The sequence below is a fragment of the Lepidochelys kempii genome, chromosome 1, assembly GCF_965140265.1.
Source record: "Lepidochelys kempii isolate rLepKem1 chromosome 1, rLepKem1.hap2, whole genome shotgun sequence".
In the NCBI taxonomy this organism is placed as follows: Eukaryota; Metazoa; Chordata; order Testudines; family Cheloniidae; genus Lepidochelys; species Lepidochelys kempii.
This window is the reverse complement of record NC_133256.1, coordinates 281,919,511-281,941,524: the sequence shown is the minus strand read 5'-3', so window position 1 is coordinate 281,941,524 and position 22,014 is coordinate 281,919,511. Positions and strand designations below refer to the sequence as shown.

The following is a 22,014-nucleotide window of genomic DNA, read 5'->3' as shown; positions in this document are numbered from 1 at the left end:
CTGATGGGCCTTTAAAGACTGGAGGGCTGAGAAGTTGGGGAAGTACTCATAGAAGGACTGACAGAGAAACAGGTTTCCACACAAGAGGGGAAACCTTTTAGACTGCTGGTCAGGCCAGGAGCTGGAGGACATTGACTGGTGGGGTCAGAGAGAGAGAGAGAGAGAGAGAGACAGAGACAGACAAACACTTCATGTTCTGAAGAAGTCATGTGCAGGAGGTAGGAGGAGGAGGAGGATCCTGGACACCGTAGAAGACCCTGACCAAATCCCAAAGAACCCTCAACAGTGGTGAGGAAATTGAGGCAGGGAATGGCGTATAGGTGTTTATTTTTTTGCCTAGATCTGTATGGCTCTCGTCTGTGCTGTCTAAAGTAAAGTAAAAAGAGGAATTATTTTTAGAAATCCTACTGTAAAATCTCTGTATTGTCTTCAATATCACAAGTCCCTGAAGGGGTAAACTATAAACCAGAGTGCCCGCATGTCTGGAGCCTTGGGAAAGGTTGTGCTTAAGCTACGAGGGATCAGCACCAGCTAGGGTAGCTGAACCATGATGTGCACACCCACTTCCAGAAGGGGTATCAGACAGAGAGTCTGTGCCCAGGAAGTGTACCAGTGAAGTCAAAGAAGAATGGTGACTGAATAGGGTAGCTACATTCCCAGAACATCGGACATTCTGGCACTTCCAGAAACACCATGGGCTTGCCCCAATCAGTGTGACCTTCCTCTCCACACACCAGTATGACCCCATAAGCATGGAGCGTGTGAGGTAATGCCATATGGGGGAAGGGGGGACACCATTTTTCAAGAACACACTGCCCTGCCTATGTCAGCTTGACCTGACACGCAGCATGGAGGTCATGGGGCAGGGCAGCACAGCACATTGTTCAAAATTGTGTTCCCTGTCTGATAATGGGTAAAACTACATCTGGTTTTGTCCCAGAACCAGATGGGCACAAACCTCTCCAAAAGGACTGTCTGGTATAAAATCAGACAAGAGGCATCCCTGTGACTGACACCTGCCTAGAGTAAAGGGAGCATAAGAGCACACGAGCCCAGCATGTGGGTCCAAGGACAGCGGTGTGTTGAGTGCCCAGCAGGGGGAGTTCCACTAAGGCTTTGTAAGGAAGCGCAGCATAAGTCCATTCCAAGTCAAAGGCCCTTCACCAAGATCTAAAATTGATCTTATAGAATCATAGAATATCAGGGTTGGAAGGGACCTCAGGTCTAGTCCAACCCCCTGCTCAAAGCAGGACCAATCCCCAATTAAATCATCCCAGCCAGGAGTTTGTCAAGCCTGACCTTAAAAACTTCTAAGGAAGGAGATTCTACCACCTCCCTAGGTAACGCATTCCAGTGTTTCACCACCCTCTTAGTGAAAAAGTTTTTCCTAATATCCAACCTAAACCTCCCCCACTGCAACTTGAGACCATTACTCCTTGTCCTGTCCTCTTCTACCACTGAGAATAGTCTAGAACCATCCTCTCTGGAACCACCTCTCAGATAGTTGAAAGCAGCTATCAAATCCCCCCTCATTCTTCTCTTCTGCAGACTAAACGATCCCAGTTCCCTCAGCCTCTCCTCATAAGTCATGTGTTCCAGACCCCTAATCATTTTTGTTGCCCTTCGCTGGACTCTCTCCAATTTATCCACATCCTTCTTGTAGTGTGGGGCCCAAAACTGGACACAGTACTCCAGATGAGGCCTCACCAATGTCGAATAGAGGGGAACGATCACGTCCCTCGATCTGCTCGCTATGTCCCTACTTATACATCCCAAAATGCCATTGGCCTTCTTGGCAACAAGGGCACACTGCTGACTCATATCCAGTTTCTTGTCCACTGTCACCCCTAGGTCCTTTTCCGTAGAACTGCTGCCTAGCCATTCGGTCCCTAGTCTGTAGCTCTGCATTGGGTTCTTCCGTCCTAAGTGCAGGACCCTGCACTTATCCTTATTGAACCTCATCAGATTTCTTTTGGCCCAATCCTCCAATTTGTCTAGGTCCCTCTGTATCCTATCCCTGCCCTCCAGCATATCTACCGCTCCTCCCAGTTTAGTATCATCCGCAAATTTGCTGAGAGTGCAATCCACACCATCCTCCAGATCATTTATGAAGATATTGAACAAAACCAGACCCAGGACCGACCCCTGGGGCACTCCACTTGATACCGGCTGCCAACTAGACATGGAGCCATTGATCACTACCCGTTGAGCCCGACAATCTAGCCAACTTTCTACCCACCTTATAGTGCATTCATCCAGCCCATACTTCTTTAACTTGCTGACAAGAATACTGTGGGAGACCGTGTCAAAAGCTTTGCTAAAGTCAAGAAACAATACATCCACTGCTTTCCCTTCATCCACAGAACCAGTAATCTCATCATAGAAGGCGATTAGATTAGTCAGGCATGACCTTCCCTTGGTGAATCCATGCTGACTGTTCCTGATCACTTTCCTCTCATGTAAGTGCTTCAGGATTGATTCTTTGAGGACCTGCTCCATGATTTTTCCGGGGACTGAGGTGAGGCTGACTGACCTGTAGTTCCCAGGATCCTCCTTCTTCCCTTTTTTAAAGATTGGCACTTGACTGAGAATACTGAAATAAAAGGTTTTGTTTTGCTTTGTTTTTTAAACCCAGGATTGCAGTTAATCGGATGAGGTGTTTGAGATAAGAGAATTTACGGACACAATGTGTTTCATTTGAGAGAGAAAAATCAAAGGATATGTCTCAAAAATCACAAGTGTAGCTTCTGCAAAAATTGGACACTCTCTTCCTTTCAATCTCTATGGAAAGTTGTGGGGTTTTATTTTTGGAGTCACTCTCTGTGGTCATATGAACATCTGAGAACTGACTGAGATCTCAGCAGGGCTTTTTAGCGTCAGTCAACACATCTTTGGACTCCAGAACCCAACTAGCCAGATTCAGGCCTTTGGCTCTGATCCTACAAGTGACTTTATATGGATGGACCCCTGAACCCATAAGGAGCCTGGTGCAGGAGTCTGCTTGAGTGAAGTCACATGCAGATGTGTCCTTTTAGAACAGATTTAATTATATGCAGCCCAGCTCCTACGACTATAAAAGAGGAGCATACAGTCTGCTGCTGTTTTGTGGGAAGTGAAGTTAAACATAGTAAGATTTCTCCTCCCTGACATAGCTTACCTTGTGCTCTATTTTATTACACTTCCTTATTCTCCAGGGAAGAGTTTAAAAAGTTCAGAACAGTCACACAACATTTCAACACACACTCAAACATCCCTGTGGAAATACCCATACAAAAAGCTTCATTAAGATGGTTGTAAATCATAAACTTTAGATACCCAAACACAGGATTTATCAAATGATTGAAAGCCAAGAAATTTAAAAGTTAAGGATCAATAAACAAACTCTGACCTGACGACACCCATTCAATGGCCACAAAAAACCCAGATACTATTTCCAGTCATCCCAGTAAGTCACCATAACTCATCCACATTTTCATTATGAACTACAAATCCTCACCTTCTATATGAAAAAGTGCAAATTACATACAGGCCATCAGCCTTAAACACAAACCCTTTCCTGCTTCAGCTGCTCTGTGTTTCTAGCCCATAAACATAATAATCCATTCAGTTAGGAACCAGACAGCCCAAACCACTGTAGATTGTTGCTGGGGAAAAAAAATCACTATACCTGCCCTTTTCAACTCCTTACATAGCACACCATTAGAGCCATATACTCACATCCTCTCTTGAAATTAGACACAAAATTCACTAAGAATGATTATATGTAGCCAGTTATAAGTCAGGAATGAACACTGGGTGGGCATATGCATCAGTTTAGATTGTTTACAGAAACATAATTAGGCATTTCTTGATTTTCCAGTATATCACCTTTCTACCCCAAAACCCCTGAACAAGCCAACCATAAAAGAAAATAAAAAATTAAAAATACATAACGCTTCTGCAAGCAGAGTTCTTACTCTGAAACAGAAGCAACAGAGATTCCATGAAGTTAACTAGGGACTTAGTTATTGCTAGTGATTTTATTTGGCAGGTGCTCACATACTATAGTGATGGGTGGCAATATAAAACCCTAAGTTCAATAGGGCTTTTTCTTTATTTTTTTCCTTTTTACTTGAACCTTAATTTTGCATTTCTTGGTTTTCCTCTCACTCTCTCTCATATATATACTATTTTTTTTTAAATCTCACCTATCAAAGTTTCTCTGGGGATAGTAACATTCTGAATAAAATGTAGTCATATCTAAAGCCAAATTTCAGCACAAAGGAAAAAGGAACACCATCAGCTTAACAAAAAAACTCTGTACAACTTCGTCAAAGTCCCCCTCCACCCCCGAACCTACTGTTGTTACAACTATTCAGATTTTTTTTTTTTTAGTGAATGCATCTGTCAGCATTTTATGCCTAGTTCATTTCATTGTTCCCCTGTATAGGTAAATAAAGACCAATTCAGTATACATATATGTGAGTAGCTTTACTCCAGGCCAGACAGTAGTTCCATCAAATTCAGTGCACAAATGACCCACCTGAGTTACAATTTGAAATCAATGGGGCTACTCTCACATATAAAGTTGTTCATATACATAAGTATTTGGAGTCTTAGGGCTTTAGTTAGTTTCTACTGTTGTTTAGTGGGTCTTTCAAACACTTACAAGTTAAAAAGAAAGTATGTTTAACAACTGGGAAAGCGCAGTTGTAAAACCACAGAAGTCAGTAGGGATGCCAAGGAACAGGTGCTGTACCTCAGGCTACTTTTTGAACTCATATTTTAATTTACTAGATTTCATGTTGGCAGGGTCCCTTGAATATGTTCTTGGTAATTTATCCTTTTTACTCTTGTTTCTATTATTACAAGATAGAAAGGTCTTTTTGTATGTGATTGACTCATTTCAGTGTTGCAGCTGTCATACAGCAAACTAAGACTGAGAGGAGAACTATCCCAGTTGCTTCAAATACTTCTGACTATAAATGGAGACAAGCCCAAAGTGGCTTCTCTACATATATGTGAAATCTGTAAGGTTAGTGACAGGATTAGGAAAGAAAGATTAAATTAAAAGCATCTTATTAACAACATCTAAATAAGTGCATTGTAAGACTTGTAGGAATAAAAGTTTCATGTCACTGAACAGTTGCAGCCACATGACTCATTAGAGAAAAATCAAACAGAAATGTTACCTCAGACTCTAACCTGTGAGAGCACAAATTGCAGGTGTAGCCCAGAGATTAAAACATGCAAAGGTTCAAGCATTACACAGTGCTATTTTATAACCCCAGTCAGGCAAAACAATCAGATACCAGACTATCAATACCAGAGTATTTTGAGGTCTAACTAGCAAGCATTTGCAGACTTTATAGAAGCCGTTGAAAACAAATGGACAATCTTACCCCTTCTCAGGATCTTAAACAAAGATCAAAAAGGCTGATTTCTAAGTAAACATAATAAAAAAAATAGTTTTAAACCAGCAACATTTGAAGAGACTTTTATAAATTAGCAAGGTCCTTTCCCCACAGGAAAGAGCTGTCAATTGCTGACACTAATGGCTCAAAACACATTACTTAATAATTCATTTCAGCTGGTCCAGTCCTGCATTTAGCTAGCCTGATTCTCCACAGCTTGCAATCTATGTTACTCCTGGGGGAATTCTGCACCAAAAAATTAAAAATCCTACACACAATATTTTAAAATTCTGCATATTTTATTTGTCAAAATAACACAATAGAATCATAACAGTTTCAATTATTTTGGTAATTTATTTCAAAATACCTGTCAGCAAGTATGTCTGTAACAAAACAAACAACAAAAAAGATTCAGGAAATGTTTTTTGACAAATAGATTCCTTCTGCATAATTAATACAGAACTCTGAATAATGAATAACAATTAATTTAAAATACAATACAGAAATGTATTTCCCGCACCCCTCAGAAACAGTGGAAAGGCTTTGGGGAGTCAGGGGTAACAGAGGAGCTGAGGGAGAGGAAAATAATTGCTGGGAAGGAGCATGGGTGTGAACTTGAAGGGTTGTTGGGTATGGGTGGGAAAGGAGGGGAGCAGGGAGGGATTGTTTTTTGAGGGGTGGGGAGGAGGGGAGCAGGGAGGGATTTTTAGGGAGCTTCCCCCATGCAGACCCTGGCTGACCCCTAGTCTCTCCCATTCAGTCAGGCACATGTCCCTCCGTCCCCACACAGATACCCACTCTCCCTATCCCCATATGCTCCTGCACCCCTTCCCCCATCTGTCTCTGTGCCCCCCAGCTGCCCTCTGTCCCCATGTATCCCTACTCCCCTACCCCAACCCCATGTGTCCCTGCAATCCATCAGCCAGCTCCCTCCCCTCAGCTCCATGTATCCCTGCACCCCTGTCCCTATGTCTCTATGCCCCTACTCAGCCATCTCCCTTCCCCCCTGTAACTCTGCACCCCTCCCCCTCTACCCATGTGACCCTGCACCTCCCTCCCACCCTTTGACCCTGAGCCTCCACTCCCACTGAGCCCATCCCAGTCTGTCCTCCCCCACTAGTCCTTATGAGCCCCTATCTGACTGTCCAGCAGCCCCATGGTGTCTGACTCCCCAACCTCTGTCTCGTGACCTGGCCTGACAGGCGCTGTGAAGAAGGCAGGCTCTTTCTTTTCCCTATCATAGCTGGGTCTGGCCAGATGTAGCTGCTTTGTTCTAATGCCACACACCCTCTGGTGGGCAAAAAGCAGAAATGTAGCAATTTTTCTGCAAACAAAATTAAAAATATGTGCGGCACAGGAAATATGCATGTGCACAGTGGCACAGAATTGCCCCAGGAGTAATACTATGTGTTCCTTTGCAACTGTGCAAAGTGGGTATAAAATGGTACTATTCAGTTTTGAGTACCCACGTACTGTCTTTACTCTAGGAGAGTCAACTTCACTGTGCCAAAGTTTGGATGAACCTTATACACTCACACTCCACAGAGTAGGTGATCCAAGACTTGATTAACACACTTAAATATATATTTTAAGAGAAAAACAATACATGGTTTTTTAAAGCAATCAATTTGATATAAGCCCATCAAACATTAACAAGGATACAACAACAACAGTATGCAGTATAAGTACACACTAACAAGCAGTATGCAACTCACAGGTGATTCTTAGCATTATTAAATAAGTTGTCCATATCAGTGGTGCCCATTAAACCTACATTGACTGCCATTAAGCCTCCCTCTTCAATTTGATTTTCATGGTGGGTAGGTCCTCATGACTCACTATAAATAGGACCTATTTTTAAGGTAATTTTCATATTGAGCTTAAAGTAACCATACTCTTAATTAGGGAGTCTTTCTAGATGATTTTTTAAAAATTAGATTAACCTTGAAGGGGATTAAAATTTCTTTATATTAATGGACAGATCATGCGGTAGCTAGATCGTATAGTGCAATGTGTTTCAAACAATTGGTCATAATCTCTGGGAGTGACAGGTGTGACTGAATGCACCATGTAGTCACACACTACACAGTATTAATCTTTATACAAAGTATGCCTTGTGGGGTATCGTTTGAAAACTCATAAATTACTGGTTAATAATATCATGGTGAAACTTGTGTAGCAACATTGTATGTAACATTATCAACATAAAATGAAATGATGACTGAAATGTTGCTACCAGTCAAATCTGGGGAATGGATAAACCTGTTTCTCAAAGACAAAGGACAAGCTGAGACCTCTAGCCACGTGTCATCAAAGTTGATGGGCAATCACCTGTCAAGTGGCCATTTCTTGGCAAAGAAAGGGGCAAAAACAGATCGATGTACATTTTAGCCAACAGCAGCAGGGAATCTCTTTTGTCACAAGATCCCGTGGCTTCCAATCTCACAGCAGGAATGAACTTTATCTAGGGGTAACCCTCAGGAAAATGCATTTCAAAGATTGACTGGACTATAAAAGTGAGGGACAAAAACACCCCAAGGAATTTCTCCCTCTCTCTCTTTCTCCTAAGATGACACAAGCAGCAGCCATTTGGCTTTGGGAGAGAGTCCAACCTCAAATTTGGTCAGTCTTCTTACTGGGAACGTATTGTAAGAATTTTCTCTCGACCCAAGTCTAGTTTGTGAAGTTTTAGCACTAGAAAGCATTTTATCTTTATTTTTCTTGTAACCATTTCTGACTGTAATGCTTTGCACTTTTACTCATTTAAACGCTCTCCCTCTCTTTATACTTAAATAAACTTGTTTTATTCTTGAATCAAAACTAATCCAGTGTGGCATTCCAACTGAATTGTTTCGATAACTCCATTGAAAGTAGCAAACTGTTGGCTATTGTTCCCTTCCAGGGGCAATGGACCTAACATACCTCAATTGTCCAGGAAAGGGCTGGACAGTGCAGAATACACATTCTGGGGCAAAACTCAGGTCTGGGAGTGTGTTGGGGTCATCCTGCAAGCTATACACAGACACTCAGTGTGACCTCCATGCTGTTTGGCTGCTTGTGAGGGACCCACCGTGGGAGCTACAGCAGCAAAGCATTGAGGCACCCCAGGTTGCACAGCAGGTGGTGAAAATCCCTCACTGGTCTGGATTGCATCCCAGAAGGTCTCCATTGTACTTACCACATCCTTGTCCTTCAATGTCAGGTATTCTGACACCTCAAAACACAGGCAACTAACTAACTTAGGCTTATCATTATGACTGATTTGTTTATTCTTACTTTTAAAATAAATGCAAGGGAGTTGTGAAAATGTTCAATTTCAAATAAGGGGTCACCAAGCTGAAGAAGTTGAGCAGCATTGGTCCAGTGGAATAGTTCTTGCTTTCTATGCAAGTAATCATGGGTTCAAATCCCAGCTAATCTTTCACAGACATGGGGGAATGTACTTTATGAGGTTTATTGCCTGTGTTATGTAGGTGGCCAGACTAAATGATCACTAAATGACGTTCACTTCTGGCTTTAAAATCTATGAATCTCAAAAGCATGAATTGAATGCCAGCCAGTTGGTTACTCCTGGAGTTTTATTTCAATTTAATCTCCACTTACGGAAATAAAATAAAAAGGTCCTAAACATGTTCACAAAACAAAAGGTTAATTAAGAGGAAGGCCTACATACATTTATTAGTCAAAGAAAATGTACCGAGTATGATGATGTCCCTTAGAAATAGCAAAAACTTGAGTAAAATTGCTTAAAAATGAAAGTTAACAGATACTTTATATATTACCCTCTACAACCAGGGCTCAAAAAGTTAGGTACTTGTCTTGCAATGAACTCCAAAGGGCAAATCTCTGCATCATGCCTCAGTTGTGCATGACATAGGTATGTTATTCTTAAGACAATAAGTTAAATGGTAACCAATAATTTTCACGAGTTAATTAGAAGGGTGAGAACTAAATTTTAGTTGCACACTGCTTTGATACTGCCATATCCTTGTTCAACTTTGATTGGCTTAATAACTGTTCCAAAATTCATTTTTATGGAGAAATATATACTGTCATAAATATAAAGGGAAGGGTAACCACCTTTCTGTATACAGTGCTATAAAATCCCTCCTGGCAAGAGGCAAAATTCTTTCACCTGTAAAGGGTTAAGAGGCTAAGGTAACCTCGCTGGCACCTGACCCAAAATGACCGAGGGGACAAGATACTTTCAAATCTGGAGGGGGGGGGAAAAGGCTTTTGTGACACCTTTGCCAGGAACAGATCAAGGATGCAAGCCCTCCAACTCCTGTAAAGTTAGTAAGTAATCTAGCTAGAAAATGAGTTAGGTTTTCTGTTTTGGCTTGTAAATTCGCTGTGCTGGAGGGAGTGTGTATTCCTGTTTTTGTGTCTTTTTATAACTTAAGGTTTTGCCTAGAGGGATTCTCTATGTTTGGAATCTGACTGCCTGTGTGATTATCTTCCATTCTAATCTTACAGAGTGTTTCTTTTATCTTTGTTTTGTTCTTCTAATAAACTTCTGTTTTTAAAGAATCTGATTGGGTTTCTAGGGTACTAGGAAACCCAAGCTGATCTGTGCTCAACTTGTTTATTCTCAAGCCTCCCCAGGAAAGGGGGTATAAGGGCTTGGAGGATTGCTGGGGGAAGAGGAACTCCAAGTGGTCCTTTTCCCTGGTTCTTTGTTAAAGTGCTTGGTGGTGGCAGCATACCCTAGTCCAAGGACAAAGATTTTGTGCCTTGGGGAAGTTTTTAAACCTATACTTAGGCTAGGTCTACATTAGAAACAATTTGCCAAGACCCTACTTATACCACTGGAATCAGTTATACCAGCAAAACAATTGTATGCCATCACGTAGCTGTAACTACACTCTGACTTTTGACATTATTCCCACATTGAAGAAAAAGGAAAAAAAAAAAAAAAAGCACAGCGCTAGTCAGCATTACTACACTGGCAAGTTTCTAGTGCAGACTTTGCCTTAGTGAATGAAGTTTAAAATTTTTAATGTCAACTTTATATGCAACTTGAAAATGTAAAAAGTACCTCCACATCACCACTCCTTTTCTGACTTAGTTGTATTTGTTAAAGCTTGTTTCCTACTGCCATTTTATAAATAATTACGTATGGCAAACACTGGCTGATAGACCATCCTCCAGGCCACCTGTTTTTTTGTTAGTATGTTTCTCAAGCAGTTACTTCTCCTTCAGTATTTTATTCCCTTGGCCCAGAGTTAAGGTATCAAATGTCAGTGTCACGCACTGAAATCTCCATTCTTTCATAATGTTTAGTTTGTTTCAAAACTGCTTCCATAAACTGAAGAAATTAAACAAGTGTCTTATGATAGGTACCTGCATACTCTACATGGAAACAATGTCACACATGTTGCAGTCACATTATAATGTGTAGAGGACAAATAGTGAAGAAATACACACCACACATATAAGAAAATAAATATTAGCTCTGATAAACAGAATGACATATAATATATAAAAATACAACTGGTTGCTTTTACAAAAGTTATCAGATTTAACATCTCCATATCTGAAGCTTGTTATACAGTGGCAGTCTGTTAGAGAAACATTTCTTCAAAAACCCCTCAAAGAAACAATCCCCTTCCCCTAATATATTCCCGTCAAATTCTTATGGCCAACCCCCCTTCCCCAATATGTGTTTTATATTATGCAAAACTGAAAACCCTCACGTAAGGTTTAAAACTCCTAATCACTCTCAGACATATGATGTGAATGGTGAAAAGATACTATTGTACGTTCTCAGTTGTTTAGGATGTGACAGAGAGCATACCAAATTATTTTCTTTACAAGTTCCAAGGATTTTACACTGCTTATTTAGGTCCACAAATCCCCAACATATTCTCGTTGTCATGAATTTGTTTTTTAATCTTTTCATCAGTGTTCACTGGCAGTATGGCAATGCTGATAACCCCAAGTCTTAAATCTTCAAAGTACGAAAAAAGTTCCTTTGCAAATGTAAAAGAAATGCAAGTGTTCCAGCTGACAAATCATTTCTTTTTCTTCTTTTTCTTTTCACCTGCTGCAATTTTTAATTTAACTTCTTCCACTGGAAGTGCTCCCAGCTTCTTTTTCTTTGCTTTCTTCACCTTTTCCTTGATTGCTTCTATATCAATTTTTGTTTCAGTAGAAGCTATACAATAAAAACCAACATACAAATATGAGAAACATCCCTTTTGATTTTTTTCCCAGTATCTACTGGAAACAGTCTACAAAATGATTCCATGTTTATACACAATGAGCTATGTTTAACAGTGGACATAGAAAGAGACATGGGGGGAAGGCAGGTTGGCACGTGTGTTTTTGTATTCCCCAGCCAGTGGCCTTTGCGAGCAGTGATTTTAATAAAAAGGGTTTTAATATCACATATAAACCAGGACCTTGGGATTTCCTGCCCCCACCTCCCTCTTGGGCAGAAATTATGAGATAGGATCAAGTGTTCTCTCACATAAGCTACTTCCTACCAGAGCAGAGGTGGGCAAACTCCGGCCCGCGGGACCGTCCTGCCCAGCCCTTGAGCTTCTGGCTGGGGATGCTAGCTCCCAGCCCCTCCCATGCTGTCCCCCCTCCGTAGGCGTGCTGCCGCGTGGGCGGCACGGCTGCCAGTCCTGCCACTCTGAGAGGCATGGTAAGGGGGTGGGGGGACTGGATAAGGGACAGGGAGTACTGGGGAGCAGTCAGGAGACAGGGAGCTGTTGCATGGGGCAGAGGTTCGGGGGGGTGGAGGGGGACGGTCGGGGAGGGGGTTGGATAGGTGTGGGAGTCCAAGGGGGCCTGTCAGGGAGCAGGGGTGTGGATAGGGGTCAGGACAGTCAGGGGACAGGGAGCAGTGGGCGTTGGCTAGGCAGTGGGGTCCCAGGGGGGGCGGATAGGGGGTCCCGGGAAAGGGCAGTCAGGGGACAGGGAGCAGGGGAGGTTGGACAGGTGGGATATGGGGCGGGGGCCAGGCTGTTTTGGGAGTCACAACCTTCCCTACCTGGCCCTTCATACAGTTTTGCAACCCCGATGTGGCCCTCGGGCCAAAAAGTTTGCCCACCCTTGTACTAGAGCATAGGCTTGAGCTGACATTTTTAGATCTCAGTTCTTCTCTTTAGCTTCAAAAATGTTTTTGTAATCTATTTTGGAAGGCTGAGAGATTTACATTAAAGTATATACAATAAGTAAAAGTAGAGCTGGTCGAGAATTTTTTGACAAAATCTTTTTTCATGAGAACAATGCCCATTTGTCAAAACCAAACTGTACAAAAGGGTTGGTTTTGATGAAATTCTTGTTTCTACATTTTTTGTTGGAAAAAGTTTCAAGGTTGCCAGAAGTGTCCCATTTCAACATTTTCCAAGTAAAAAATTCTGATTTTCAGTCAAAAACAACTTTTTGTTTAGCAATCAAAGTCATCATAGTAAAATATTAAAAATAAAGAGGGTTGAAATGTAAAAGTTTCAAAAATATTGAAACAAACATTTCGATTGATCTCAACAAATATCCCCCCCACCCCTCCCCGATTGTCGATTCGCAAAAAATGGTAGTGTGTGAGACCTTTAGTTCCAGGTCAGGATGGGATACTTTTTCAGCATCTCAGTTTCTCCCTCTAAGTAGTGTCTTTATGTCTCAAACATCAACCAAGTATGATTAGCAAGTTCATCTTTTCTTTAAATTTAAATAAACTGTTAAAGTGGAAAAATCAACAGACCTTCACAGCTTCTATTCTAGCCCACAGCCTGAAGTAGCAAACACATCTTCTGCATACCTGATGATCCAGTAGGCCCTCTCTGGCTTTTCTCCCAATGTCACTCTCTAGAGTCAACACTCTGTTACACTAAACATTCAAAGGCAGCACTGCTGTGGGCTGCTACACCTATTCCGTTGCCCCATGCAGCTCTACTGATGGACTTAAATAGCAAGGGGGCCTTGCACTGAACCTCCTCACCCACAAGGTGAATTTCATACTTAATGCTCCATACACTTTGGTTGGCTAAATAGCCACCAACCAAAGGAACAGTAGCTTTAAAAAACAAAAACGAACAGTGGAAAAGATTCTAAGGACAGGAAACAAACATTACCTTTTTTAGGTTTTACAACAAGCTTTTCCTTGGGAGGGATAAAAGCTTTATTTCTTTCCTCTTGTCTCCTATTAATGGCTTCTGCTTGTTTTGCCTAAAATTACGAACAAAAGGTCAAACACTTGACTTACCAGTCACATTAGACAAAATGAGAATCATATTGAAAACAAAAAAAACCAACCCATTTTCATTTTGCTTAAGACTGAAACAAATCAGAACTGCCTTACCTTTATCTCTTCCACCCTCTTTCGTTTCTTCTGGCTTTCTTTCAAGAAGTATTCACCACTTGCCAATTCTTTATCAACCTGTAAAAAACACATTTATGATTCCTAAGAGTCTTTAGCTATGTGTTAGAGACAGATACTGAGGAAAGCATCTGGCATCAACTGATTAACGCTCCCAATTACTTACGAGCAAGATTTCAGGACCTTTTATCTTTCCTACAGAATTATACGAGGCTTAGACTGACCTGGCTTTCTGGTTGCGGAGGTGGGAAAGGCGTGTACTCCTTCTTAACATTTTTCTTCTTTGGCTCCTTGCGTTTGTTCAAGTTCTTGTGTTTGAACTGAGGCAAAAATCGTTCCCAACTTTGTGTTCTTAGTTCAGGATCCTTTGACAGCTCCCGTTTAATCATGAGAGTCTTCAATCATTTCAAAATATTAAAAAGAAATATTAGTTAAAACATATAATTGACATACTTCCTAAGTCCAGTTATTTAAATGTATAGTGAATCACCTACACTCACAGGGAAACTGGGTGGTTTAAGCAGGAGCAGTCAAACACGTGAGGTAATTATGTCTCAAGGAGTTTGTTCTACAGGGGCTCAGAGACATTAACAGTACCAGGGAAGCTGCCTTGATATTATATTAATGAGTATCAAGCTGCTAATCATGGAGACATGTAGATGAATATGCACTTTTCCTTTGGTGCCTTGTCAGGTACTGTTATGATTACACTGATTGTGCACCCTAATACACAGAAGTATATTCAAAGCAATATACTGTAAAAGTTTCTTTAAAAAAATTGCATTATAGGAGAAACCCTCAAAATAAAGTATCACAGGAATACTTAATTGATATAGCCTTTTATAAATTAAGGTGGCTTGTGACAAGGAACATACCTTAATACAGAAAAATAGGCAAAGATGCAACCCCATACAAAATGCACAGTAATGTACTAGCCTTAATGTAATACACCAGGCCACACCCACCTTTATGTTATATATGGGATGAATATTCTTCATAGTGTCCAGGACCACTTTTCTAACCTAGGTTTAAAAAAAAGCAAGGGGAAGGGAAAACATAATCACTATTCTAAATTATCGTAAATGAAAGTCCTAAATATATGTTTTCTTCAAACTCCTTTGCACAAGTGGACCTTTAGAGAAATATTTTTTCTAAACCTTTTTGAATTAGTTATCGTAAAACTAATTACTTATTAGTTCCCCATAACAAAAGTAAAAAAGTTTCAGATAGCAATATGATTTTTAAATTTTTAAGTGGTATCTTCAATTTAAAGAGGCACAATCAAGTCAAATTTACCACCAAATTTAGATTTTTATAAAACAAATGGATCACAATACCCATAACCAACAGAAAGGTTTCCACGAAATTGTGTTATAATTCCAGTGGAAACAACTGCTTATAACATTCTCCTGCAAAGTTTGCAGCTCAAAACAGCACTCAATCTGACAGTGAAACCAATTTCACTGACGCTAAAAAATACTGTTACTCATATACCTTTATATTGATTATTATCGGTTGTATTACTGTAGCCGTTAGCAGCCCCTGCCATGGACCAGGAGCGCACGGTGCTAGGTGCTGAACAAACACAGAACAAAAGGATGGCCCCAAGTTGCTCACACACTAAGTAAGAGACAATATATGGATGCAGACAGACAAAAAGACAGGGAAGTACAAGTAAACAATGAGACAGTGTTGGTCAGCTTGATAAGCAAATGTCTTAGAGCAATATTTCCATCCTCACGAAACTCATGTATTTCTGCATTGTTTCTGCTCCTACTGCGTATGACGTAGGTTGACCCACTTACCTTTCCTGCAGTTAGACCACTAAAAGCAGTAAGGGGTCAAGTTTAGAGCTGATCCATGTGTGACAGTCATGCAAATTATTCAATAAGTTAATGTGCAGGCCAACAAATAATTTGAATATAACTATCAACCTCACCAGATGGTTGAACACACTGTGCCCCAAATAATGGCAGGGATAGCACATGGAAGGTGAGTGAGTAGTGGGATGGAAAAGTAGTAGTCAGATGGAGGCTATCTAGGGATGCTTGGGTTGGTCGGTAAGTGGGTGGGTGCTGGAGGGTTTAAAGAACACAGAGGTTGTTGGGATGGAGAGTTGTCTCGGAAGTATCTACATGCTAGCTAGATGCTGGGGGTGGGTAGGAGCTGGATTGTAGCTGGAAGGTTAGTGGGGGTGGGGAGGGGCAGGGCAGGGCAGGGCAGGGCTGGTGTTAGGGATCTATTAAAAAAGCAAGTGAGTTCTCTCTCACCTCTTTTAGCCCATTAAAAGGTCCCAGAGCTGAAACAGTGTTCCCCTGAACCATGATATAACAGTTTGTTAACAGTTCCAGAGCCTACACAAAAAAGGGAATAAATAAGTATAAACTGGTGCTTAGATAAACGACTTCACATAATTAAGATCTTGATTATTACACTTGTAAGATGTACCTTCAGAGTGGATCCTTTTGGCCCAATGAGTCTTTGTCTTCTTTTTATAAATCTCTCTCTGTTTCTCACTAGAGACCCTACTTTAATGATGTCACATGCAGTGTCATCCTGAAGGATGCGTACTGCCTAAAAAGGAAAATCAAAGCTGTGTTAAAAATAAAAGAGAAGAGCGAACACACAGGTAATCAGCACTACCACCAGCACTGTGTCATTGTGATAAAACTAATCAAAGCACAAACTCATTACTTGTTACTAAATGAAAGTCAATGGAACAATGTAGTCTGTCACTCTGGTTTAAGCACAGTTTCAGTATTCCCAGATGTATTTTTTCTTTTGAAAGTTGTATTTTATTCTCCCCAACTGACTTTACTTGAAAATCATAAACTTCTTTCAAAATAAGCATGTAAAATTAACATAATTTAATACAGATAAATGCAATATTAAAATTGACCTACTAAATAGTTGATATAAATTAGTGGCTTTAGCTACAAACCTGTTCAAATGGAACACTTCTTGCTAAAAGCTTTATTAAGTCTCTTGCCCTGATGATCACATATGGATCAAAAGTCTTCTTAGTCGTTGTGACAGTTATACTACCTTCAATTAAGTCCAACGTCGCATTCACATGCTGCAATATTTATAAAGAAATTAAAAATAATGGTCAATCACACGTAGCCAATTGTTAGAATAAAACATTACTATTTTTACGCTGTGTGCAGGTTTGATTTCTAAACTGACTTCCAACTTAATAAATTAAAATAAGAATGCAGGATTCCATTCTAAATTTTTAAAATATGAGTTAGCCTATTAAAAATATATATACTTAAATTATTGTGAAAATAGTGCATTTTCCTGTATGATTTTGCTTTAAATAATTAACATTATGTGTAATAAATCTTTGAAATGGTATAAACTAAGTTTACTTGATGTATATGTAGAAATTATTCATACATGTTCATTCAAGGCTTTCTGCACCAGTGGCCAACATTCTTTCAAGTAAGCTTCTCTGTATTTCGGGAACAGAGTTGCAAAGCTGCTTTCTTCCAGAAGCCCTCTAGGATTATCTTCTCTTGTAAAGGCTGGTTCTTTCCATCCATCAGGAACAGTGAGAAGTTCTGACTCATTTACTGTTACAAATAAAAATTCACTTGCATTAGAGTGCTTTTCTCTCCAACAATGACTTTTTTCCCATTTAATGATTACAAAAGGAACTAGATTAACAGTCCTAAATCTTGGGGTGGGTGGGTCTGATTTTAGAGGAGTGCTTAGTATAAGATGTACAAGAATATTGAAAGGCAGATCTTAAATTCCTCTATTTATTCAAGGAGCAGATAAGGAAGGTCAGCGCCAATGCAGACCCATGGATAAGAGAGGCTTCAATCTTTGGTAGTCTCAGCATGGAGGCCGACATGGGCACTAATAAACCCTGATGGGGATTCTATTGCTGTGGACACCTGCTCTTTAGAAAATGGACTGAACCTAATAATTCATTTCATATAAGACACCAAACAACTTTCAGGTTTCAAGTAGTACTGCTTGCTGAATTGGAGCCCGAGCAGAGAAATGTCACATACCATTACCAATCACTTGAGCCATCCAACTCCCATAACAATTAATTCTAATAAAAATATTATGAAAGATTCAAACTGTTTCATTTTGTTTGCACAGATGATATATTTGTTATGCTTAGCAGACATTATAATAAAAACAAATGATTACCAGGCAGACAAGTTTAATGACAGTGTGTAGTTATTAGACATTTTTCTGTGCAGGCAACAAGAAAATAAGATTTGGTGACAGACATTTGTGGTCTAATTTTTATTTAGTGATTAGGATGAGCTCTGAGGAGTGGGAATCCACAATAAAATTATTTAGTTGGGAGTAGAGCTATTTAGTGTTATTCAAACTGAGTAACTTAACATCTCTTTATTACCTGGAGTGGTTTAGAGAGGCAGGTGGAAAGGACAATCTGCCTTTAAGCACCTCACTTTAATGTTACAAAATAATTCATACCAACATTATCAGAAGTTCCTCATAATTGGAGCAATTTTGGTGCAATAAAACTCTAGCAGTCACACCTGTTATCTTTGTTGGCAATGAGACTACTTGCACTGGTAAATATTATGTATGTGACTAAAGGTAGGTCTACACTACTACTTAAGTCGAACTAATTTGCGTCGCTCAGGAGGCTGTAAAAGAAACCCCCGTGAGTGACGCAAGTTACAGAGACCTAAGTGCTGTCCACACCTGTGCTACATCAACAGGAGACACTCTCCCACTGACATAGCTTCTGCCTCTCGCAGGGGTGGAGTAATTGTGCTGACAGGAGACTGCTCTCCGGCCGGCATAGAACATCTTCACCAGACGTGCTGCAACTATGCTGATGTAGTGCTTCTAGTGTAGACCTGCCCTAAGTTTGCAAAACTAGGCACTTATTTTTTGAAGTGTTTTAAAACAAACTGTATTCCCAAATGCTTGGCAAAGATGACCACCACCACACCACAGTGGGAGCGGGAAATAATTGGTATAAATGAGGGAGAAAAGATTAGTTTTAAAATGAAAACAGAAAGCACACAGTAATGTAAAATAATTAAAGACAGCCCTTCACCCCTAACATTTAGTTTACAGAGGACTGGATAATTCTTGGCCCATTTATGTCTGAAATTCTTGGCCTTATTTGCTTACAAGTAACAAGGAATTATTTGAAAGACAGAAAATCCATTAGTCTCCATGTGCCAACCCTGCTTCCTTTCTCTGTAACCAACTATTGGTGTCATACGATCTGAAGGTATATCTACACTTACAGTGGCGTGTAGAATACAGACACAGCACACCCAGCTAGCATGGGTCTACAGCTTCAGCAAGTAGAATGCCCTATATGCCTGAACTCAGTGTATCTAACCCTCTACACGGCTCTCTATGTGCCCCAACAGTGCATCCCATGTCTACACTGCTATTCTTATCTGTGTAGTGTCCTGTCACCTCCTTGCTGCCAGAGCCTTTACCCACCACAGTGAAAGGCTCTGGCAGGGGAGAGGCAACCCTGCTTCCCCCAGCAGAGCCTTTCACTGCAGTGTGTGGCTAGGGTTCCCAACTTTCTAATTTTTGAAAATCAGACCACCCCCCCTTGTCCTGCCTCTCCCCTAAGGCCCTGCCCCTTCACCAAGGCCACTCCCTTTCCCCTGAGGCCCTGCCTTCTGCTCACTCCTCTCCCCTCCCCACATTGCTCACTGCTCTCCACCTCCCTTCCTCTTCCACCAGCTGAACCCCCTCTGCTCTGGGGCTAGGATGGGACCAGCAGCCTGACGTGGAGCCTGCTGCCTGCCTGCCCATGACATGCACATGGGAGGCAGCCCTGGCTGAGCAAGGGCTGACATGGGTTCATGGCCTGGCACCCTCCCCCCCGCCCACAGTAACTAGACTTTTGGTGTTCAGTTAGTACATCTGGAAACCCTATATGGAGCTACATAGGTAGAGATAGGTTTCAGAGTAACAGCTATGTTAGTCTGTATTCGCAAAAAGAAAAGGAGTACTTGTGGCACCTTAGAGACTAACCAATTTATTTGAGCATAAGCTTTCATGAACTACAGCTTATGCTCAAATAAATTGGTTAGTCTCTAAAGTGCCATAGGTAGAGATAAATGTAAACATAGTCTGTGTAAATGTAGACATGGTCTGTGATACAGCCCTGGGGCCTGACCCCAGACAAAGCTCAGTCACTATAAATGTTATCTGGGGATGTCTGCGTGAGAAGCAACTGGGGTGAGGGGATTCAGCTGCACATTTTGATTTTATTCTGTTTATTATTTTTTGAGAGAACAGAAACAGGAAGCCACCCACGCCCACCCTACACTGAGTATCCCTACTAGCCACCAACCCTGAACCAGTTATAGCCCTGTATCATTACCACACCAACTACTGGTAAAGTAGTGTGCACACTCATTCTATGTCATGTCCCATTCCTGGCACGACTACAGAAGTGTAGTACCACTGTGACTCTGGCTTACACTTGCCCCAAATGGATGTATAGTAGACACTTGTTTGTACAAACACCTTGTAAGAGCAACCACTGCTTACAAGCAACATTTCCCCTGGGAACACTTTCCCCACTGTGAATTGTCCAGTTGGTAACAGCAAATATAACTGCCACATAAGAGCTACATTGGTGACGTTGTGATGTCACATCCAGGGGCGGAGATGCGGAGGCATGTAGGGGTGTTGCCCCACAAAACTGCATCTTTCCAGTCCCCGACTCACCCTGGCCCTTCAGCACAGCTCCAGGGCACACAGCCCTGTCCACTTGCCCTGCCTGACAGAGCCTGCATGGAGAGCATGTGTAGGGGGGAAGGTCTGAAAGAGAGGAATTGGGGGGGGGGGGGGGGATCAGAGGAGCACAGAGATGCAGCTGGAATGTTTCCCCCTCCCTTCCTCAGCATCTGGCTTGAGAGCAGCAGAGGGCTGCTATATTGCAGTGGGGAGTATCGGAGAGTATCAGGGGGACCCCCCCCCGTACACTGAACTGTCCCCTCCATTTTGATTGCCAGTGGTGGGGTGTGGGCATACTGTTTTGCACTAGAGGGTTGCCATGTTGCAGTGGGGCATATCAGGTCACCCCCTTCCCAAAGCACTACCCTGTGGGGCCTCTCTGCTGTCCATGCTAGGGGACACCCCTTTCCCTCTTCCCCCTATTGCAGGCTACACACAGTGCTGTCCCCATGCCAGGGTGGAGCATGAAGCCACCAGAAGACGCATCCGCAGCTTGTCCCCAGCAGCCGGGCTCACGCAGCCGTTTTGCTGACTAGGAGCTCCCCTGCCCCATTCCGCCCAAGACTTGGGGTTCCCACACCCGCCAGGGTGAAACACCCTTAACCCTTCATACGGCTTTGGTCAGACAACAGTCCCCTTGACAGCAACCGCTGCTGGGGAGCAACATAGCAAGCCAGCACTGAAATGTAAGCGCCTACTGTATTGCTCCCGCCCCTTGAATCTTTGCCTGCGTGCCATGGGCAGGCCCAACACGTGGCATCTCACCGCCGATGCTCACGAGAGGTCCCAGAGCAGCACAGGCCAGGGGTGCACGTTGCACTTCACAGGCGCCTCCCCCCGCCCGCGCCAGGTGCGGGGGGCCAGGGCTCGCCCGGCAGGGGACGGGGGCGAGCAGGGCTGGCTCAGACGGCGGGTCCGGGCTGCACCTTATGGGGTGGGGCTGCAGGTTTTCAGGTCTCCATGCGCAGCTCACCCCCGCTGCCTTCCAGCAGGCTGCAGCTCGCCCTTCCCCCCACCCGGCACACTGGGATGGGCGCGAGCGCAGCCCTGCCCGCAGGGGCGAGCACGCGCACTGGCCCCCAGAACGAGGCGGCGGCGGCAGTAACGCGCTCCCCATTCAAGGGCGCGCGCACGGAGGGGGTCCCAAGCCGGCGCGCGGAGCCCAGGCCGAGTCGTCTAACCGGCCCGCCGCGAGGCTCCCCTTTACCGGCTTTCTTGTTGCTCCGGTCCTTGGACGCCGGAGCCACCTGGCCGCTCTCGGCTTTCTTGGAGGCCGCCATGTTGCCGCCACCGCCCTGACCTCTCACCCAGCGCACGAACGGACGCTCCGCGCGGCCCTGGCTCCTCCCCGCAGACGCGTGGTCGCGACGATCCTGCGGCCGGGCCCGTCGCGCTGCATGCTGGGGCCTGTAGTCGCCCCCGCGCTGCGCGCAGGCGTGGCAACTGCCGCCTCGGGAGTCGGGCGGGGTCCGGCTGAGGCCTCGCGCGCTGCAGCCGCGGGAGCGTGGCGCCCTTGCTGGGCTACTGTGGGCGCCGTGCCTAAAGCGCCGGATCCACCCGCCCAGCCCAGCCTTTCACAGA

The 22,014-nt window shown here is 42.9% G+C and overlaps 1 protein-coding gene across 1 annotated transcript; it reads right to left on the bottom strand.

Moving 5' to 3' along the window:
• Positions 1-10,830: 10,830 nt before the first annotated feature.
• On the bottom strand, positions 10,831-21,763 carry KRR1 (KRR1 small subunit processome component homolog). Its single transcript, XM_073327733.1, has 10 exons — positions 21,641-21,763; positions 17,119-17,294; positions 16,661-16,795; positions 16,168-16,293; positions 15,990-16,073; positions 14,685-14,741; positions 13,944-14,114; positions 13,702-13,779; positions 13,475-13,568; positions 10,831-11,550 (listed from the first exon to the last, which is right to left on the bottom strand). Exons 1-10 carry the CDS (start codon positions 21,711-21,713, stop codon positions 11,408-11,410), a joined length of 1,137 nt encoding a protein of 378 aa, XP_073183834.1. The 5' UTR covers positions 21,714-21,763; the 3' UTR covers positions 10,831-11,407.
• Between the last annotated feature and the right edge of the window lie 251 nt (positions 21,764-22,014).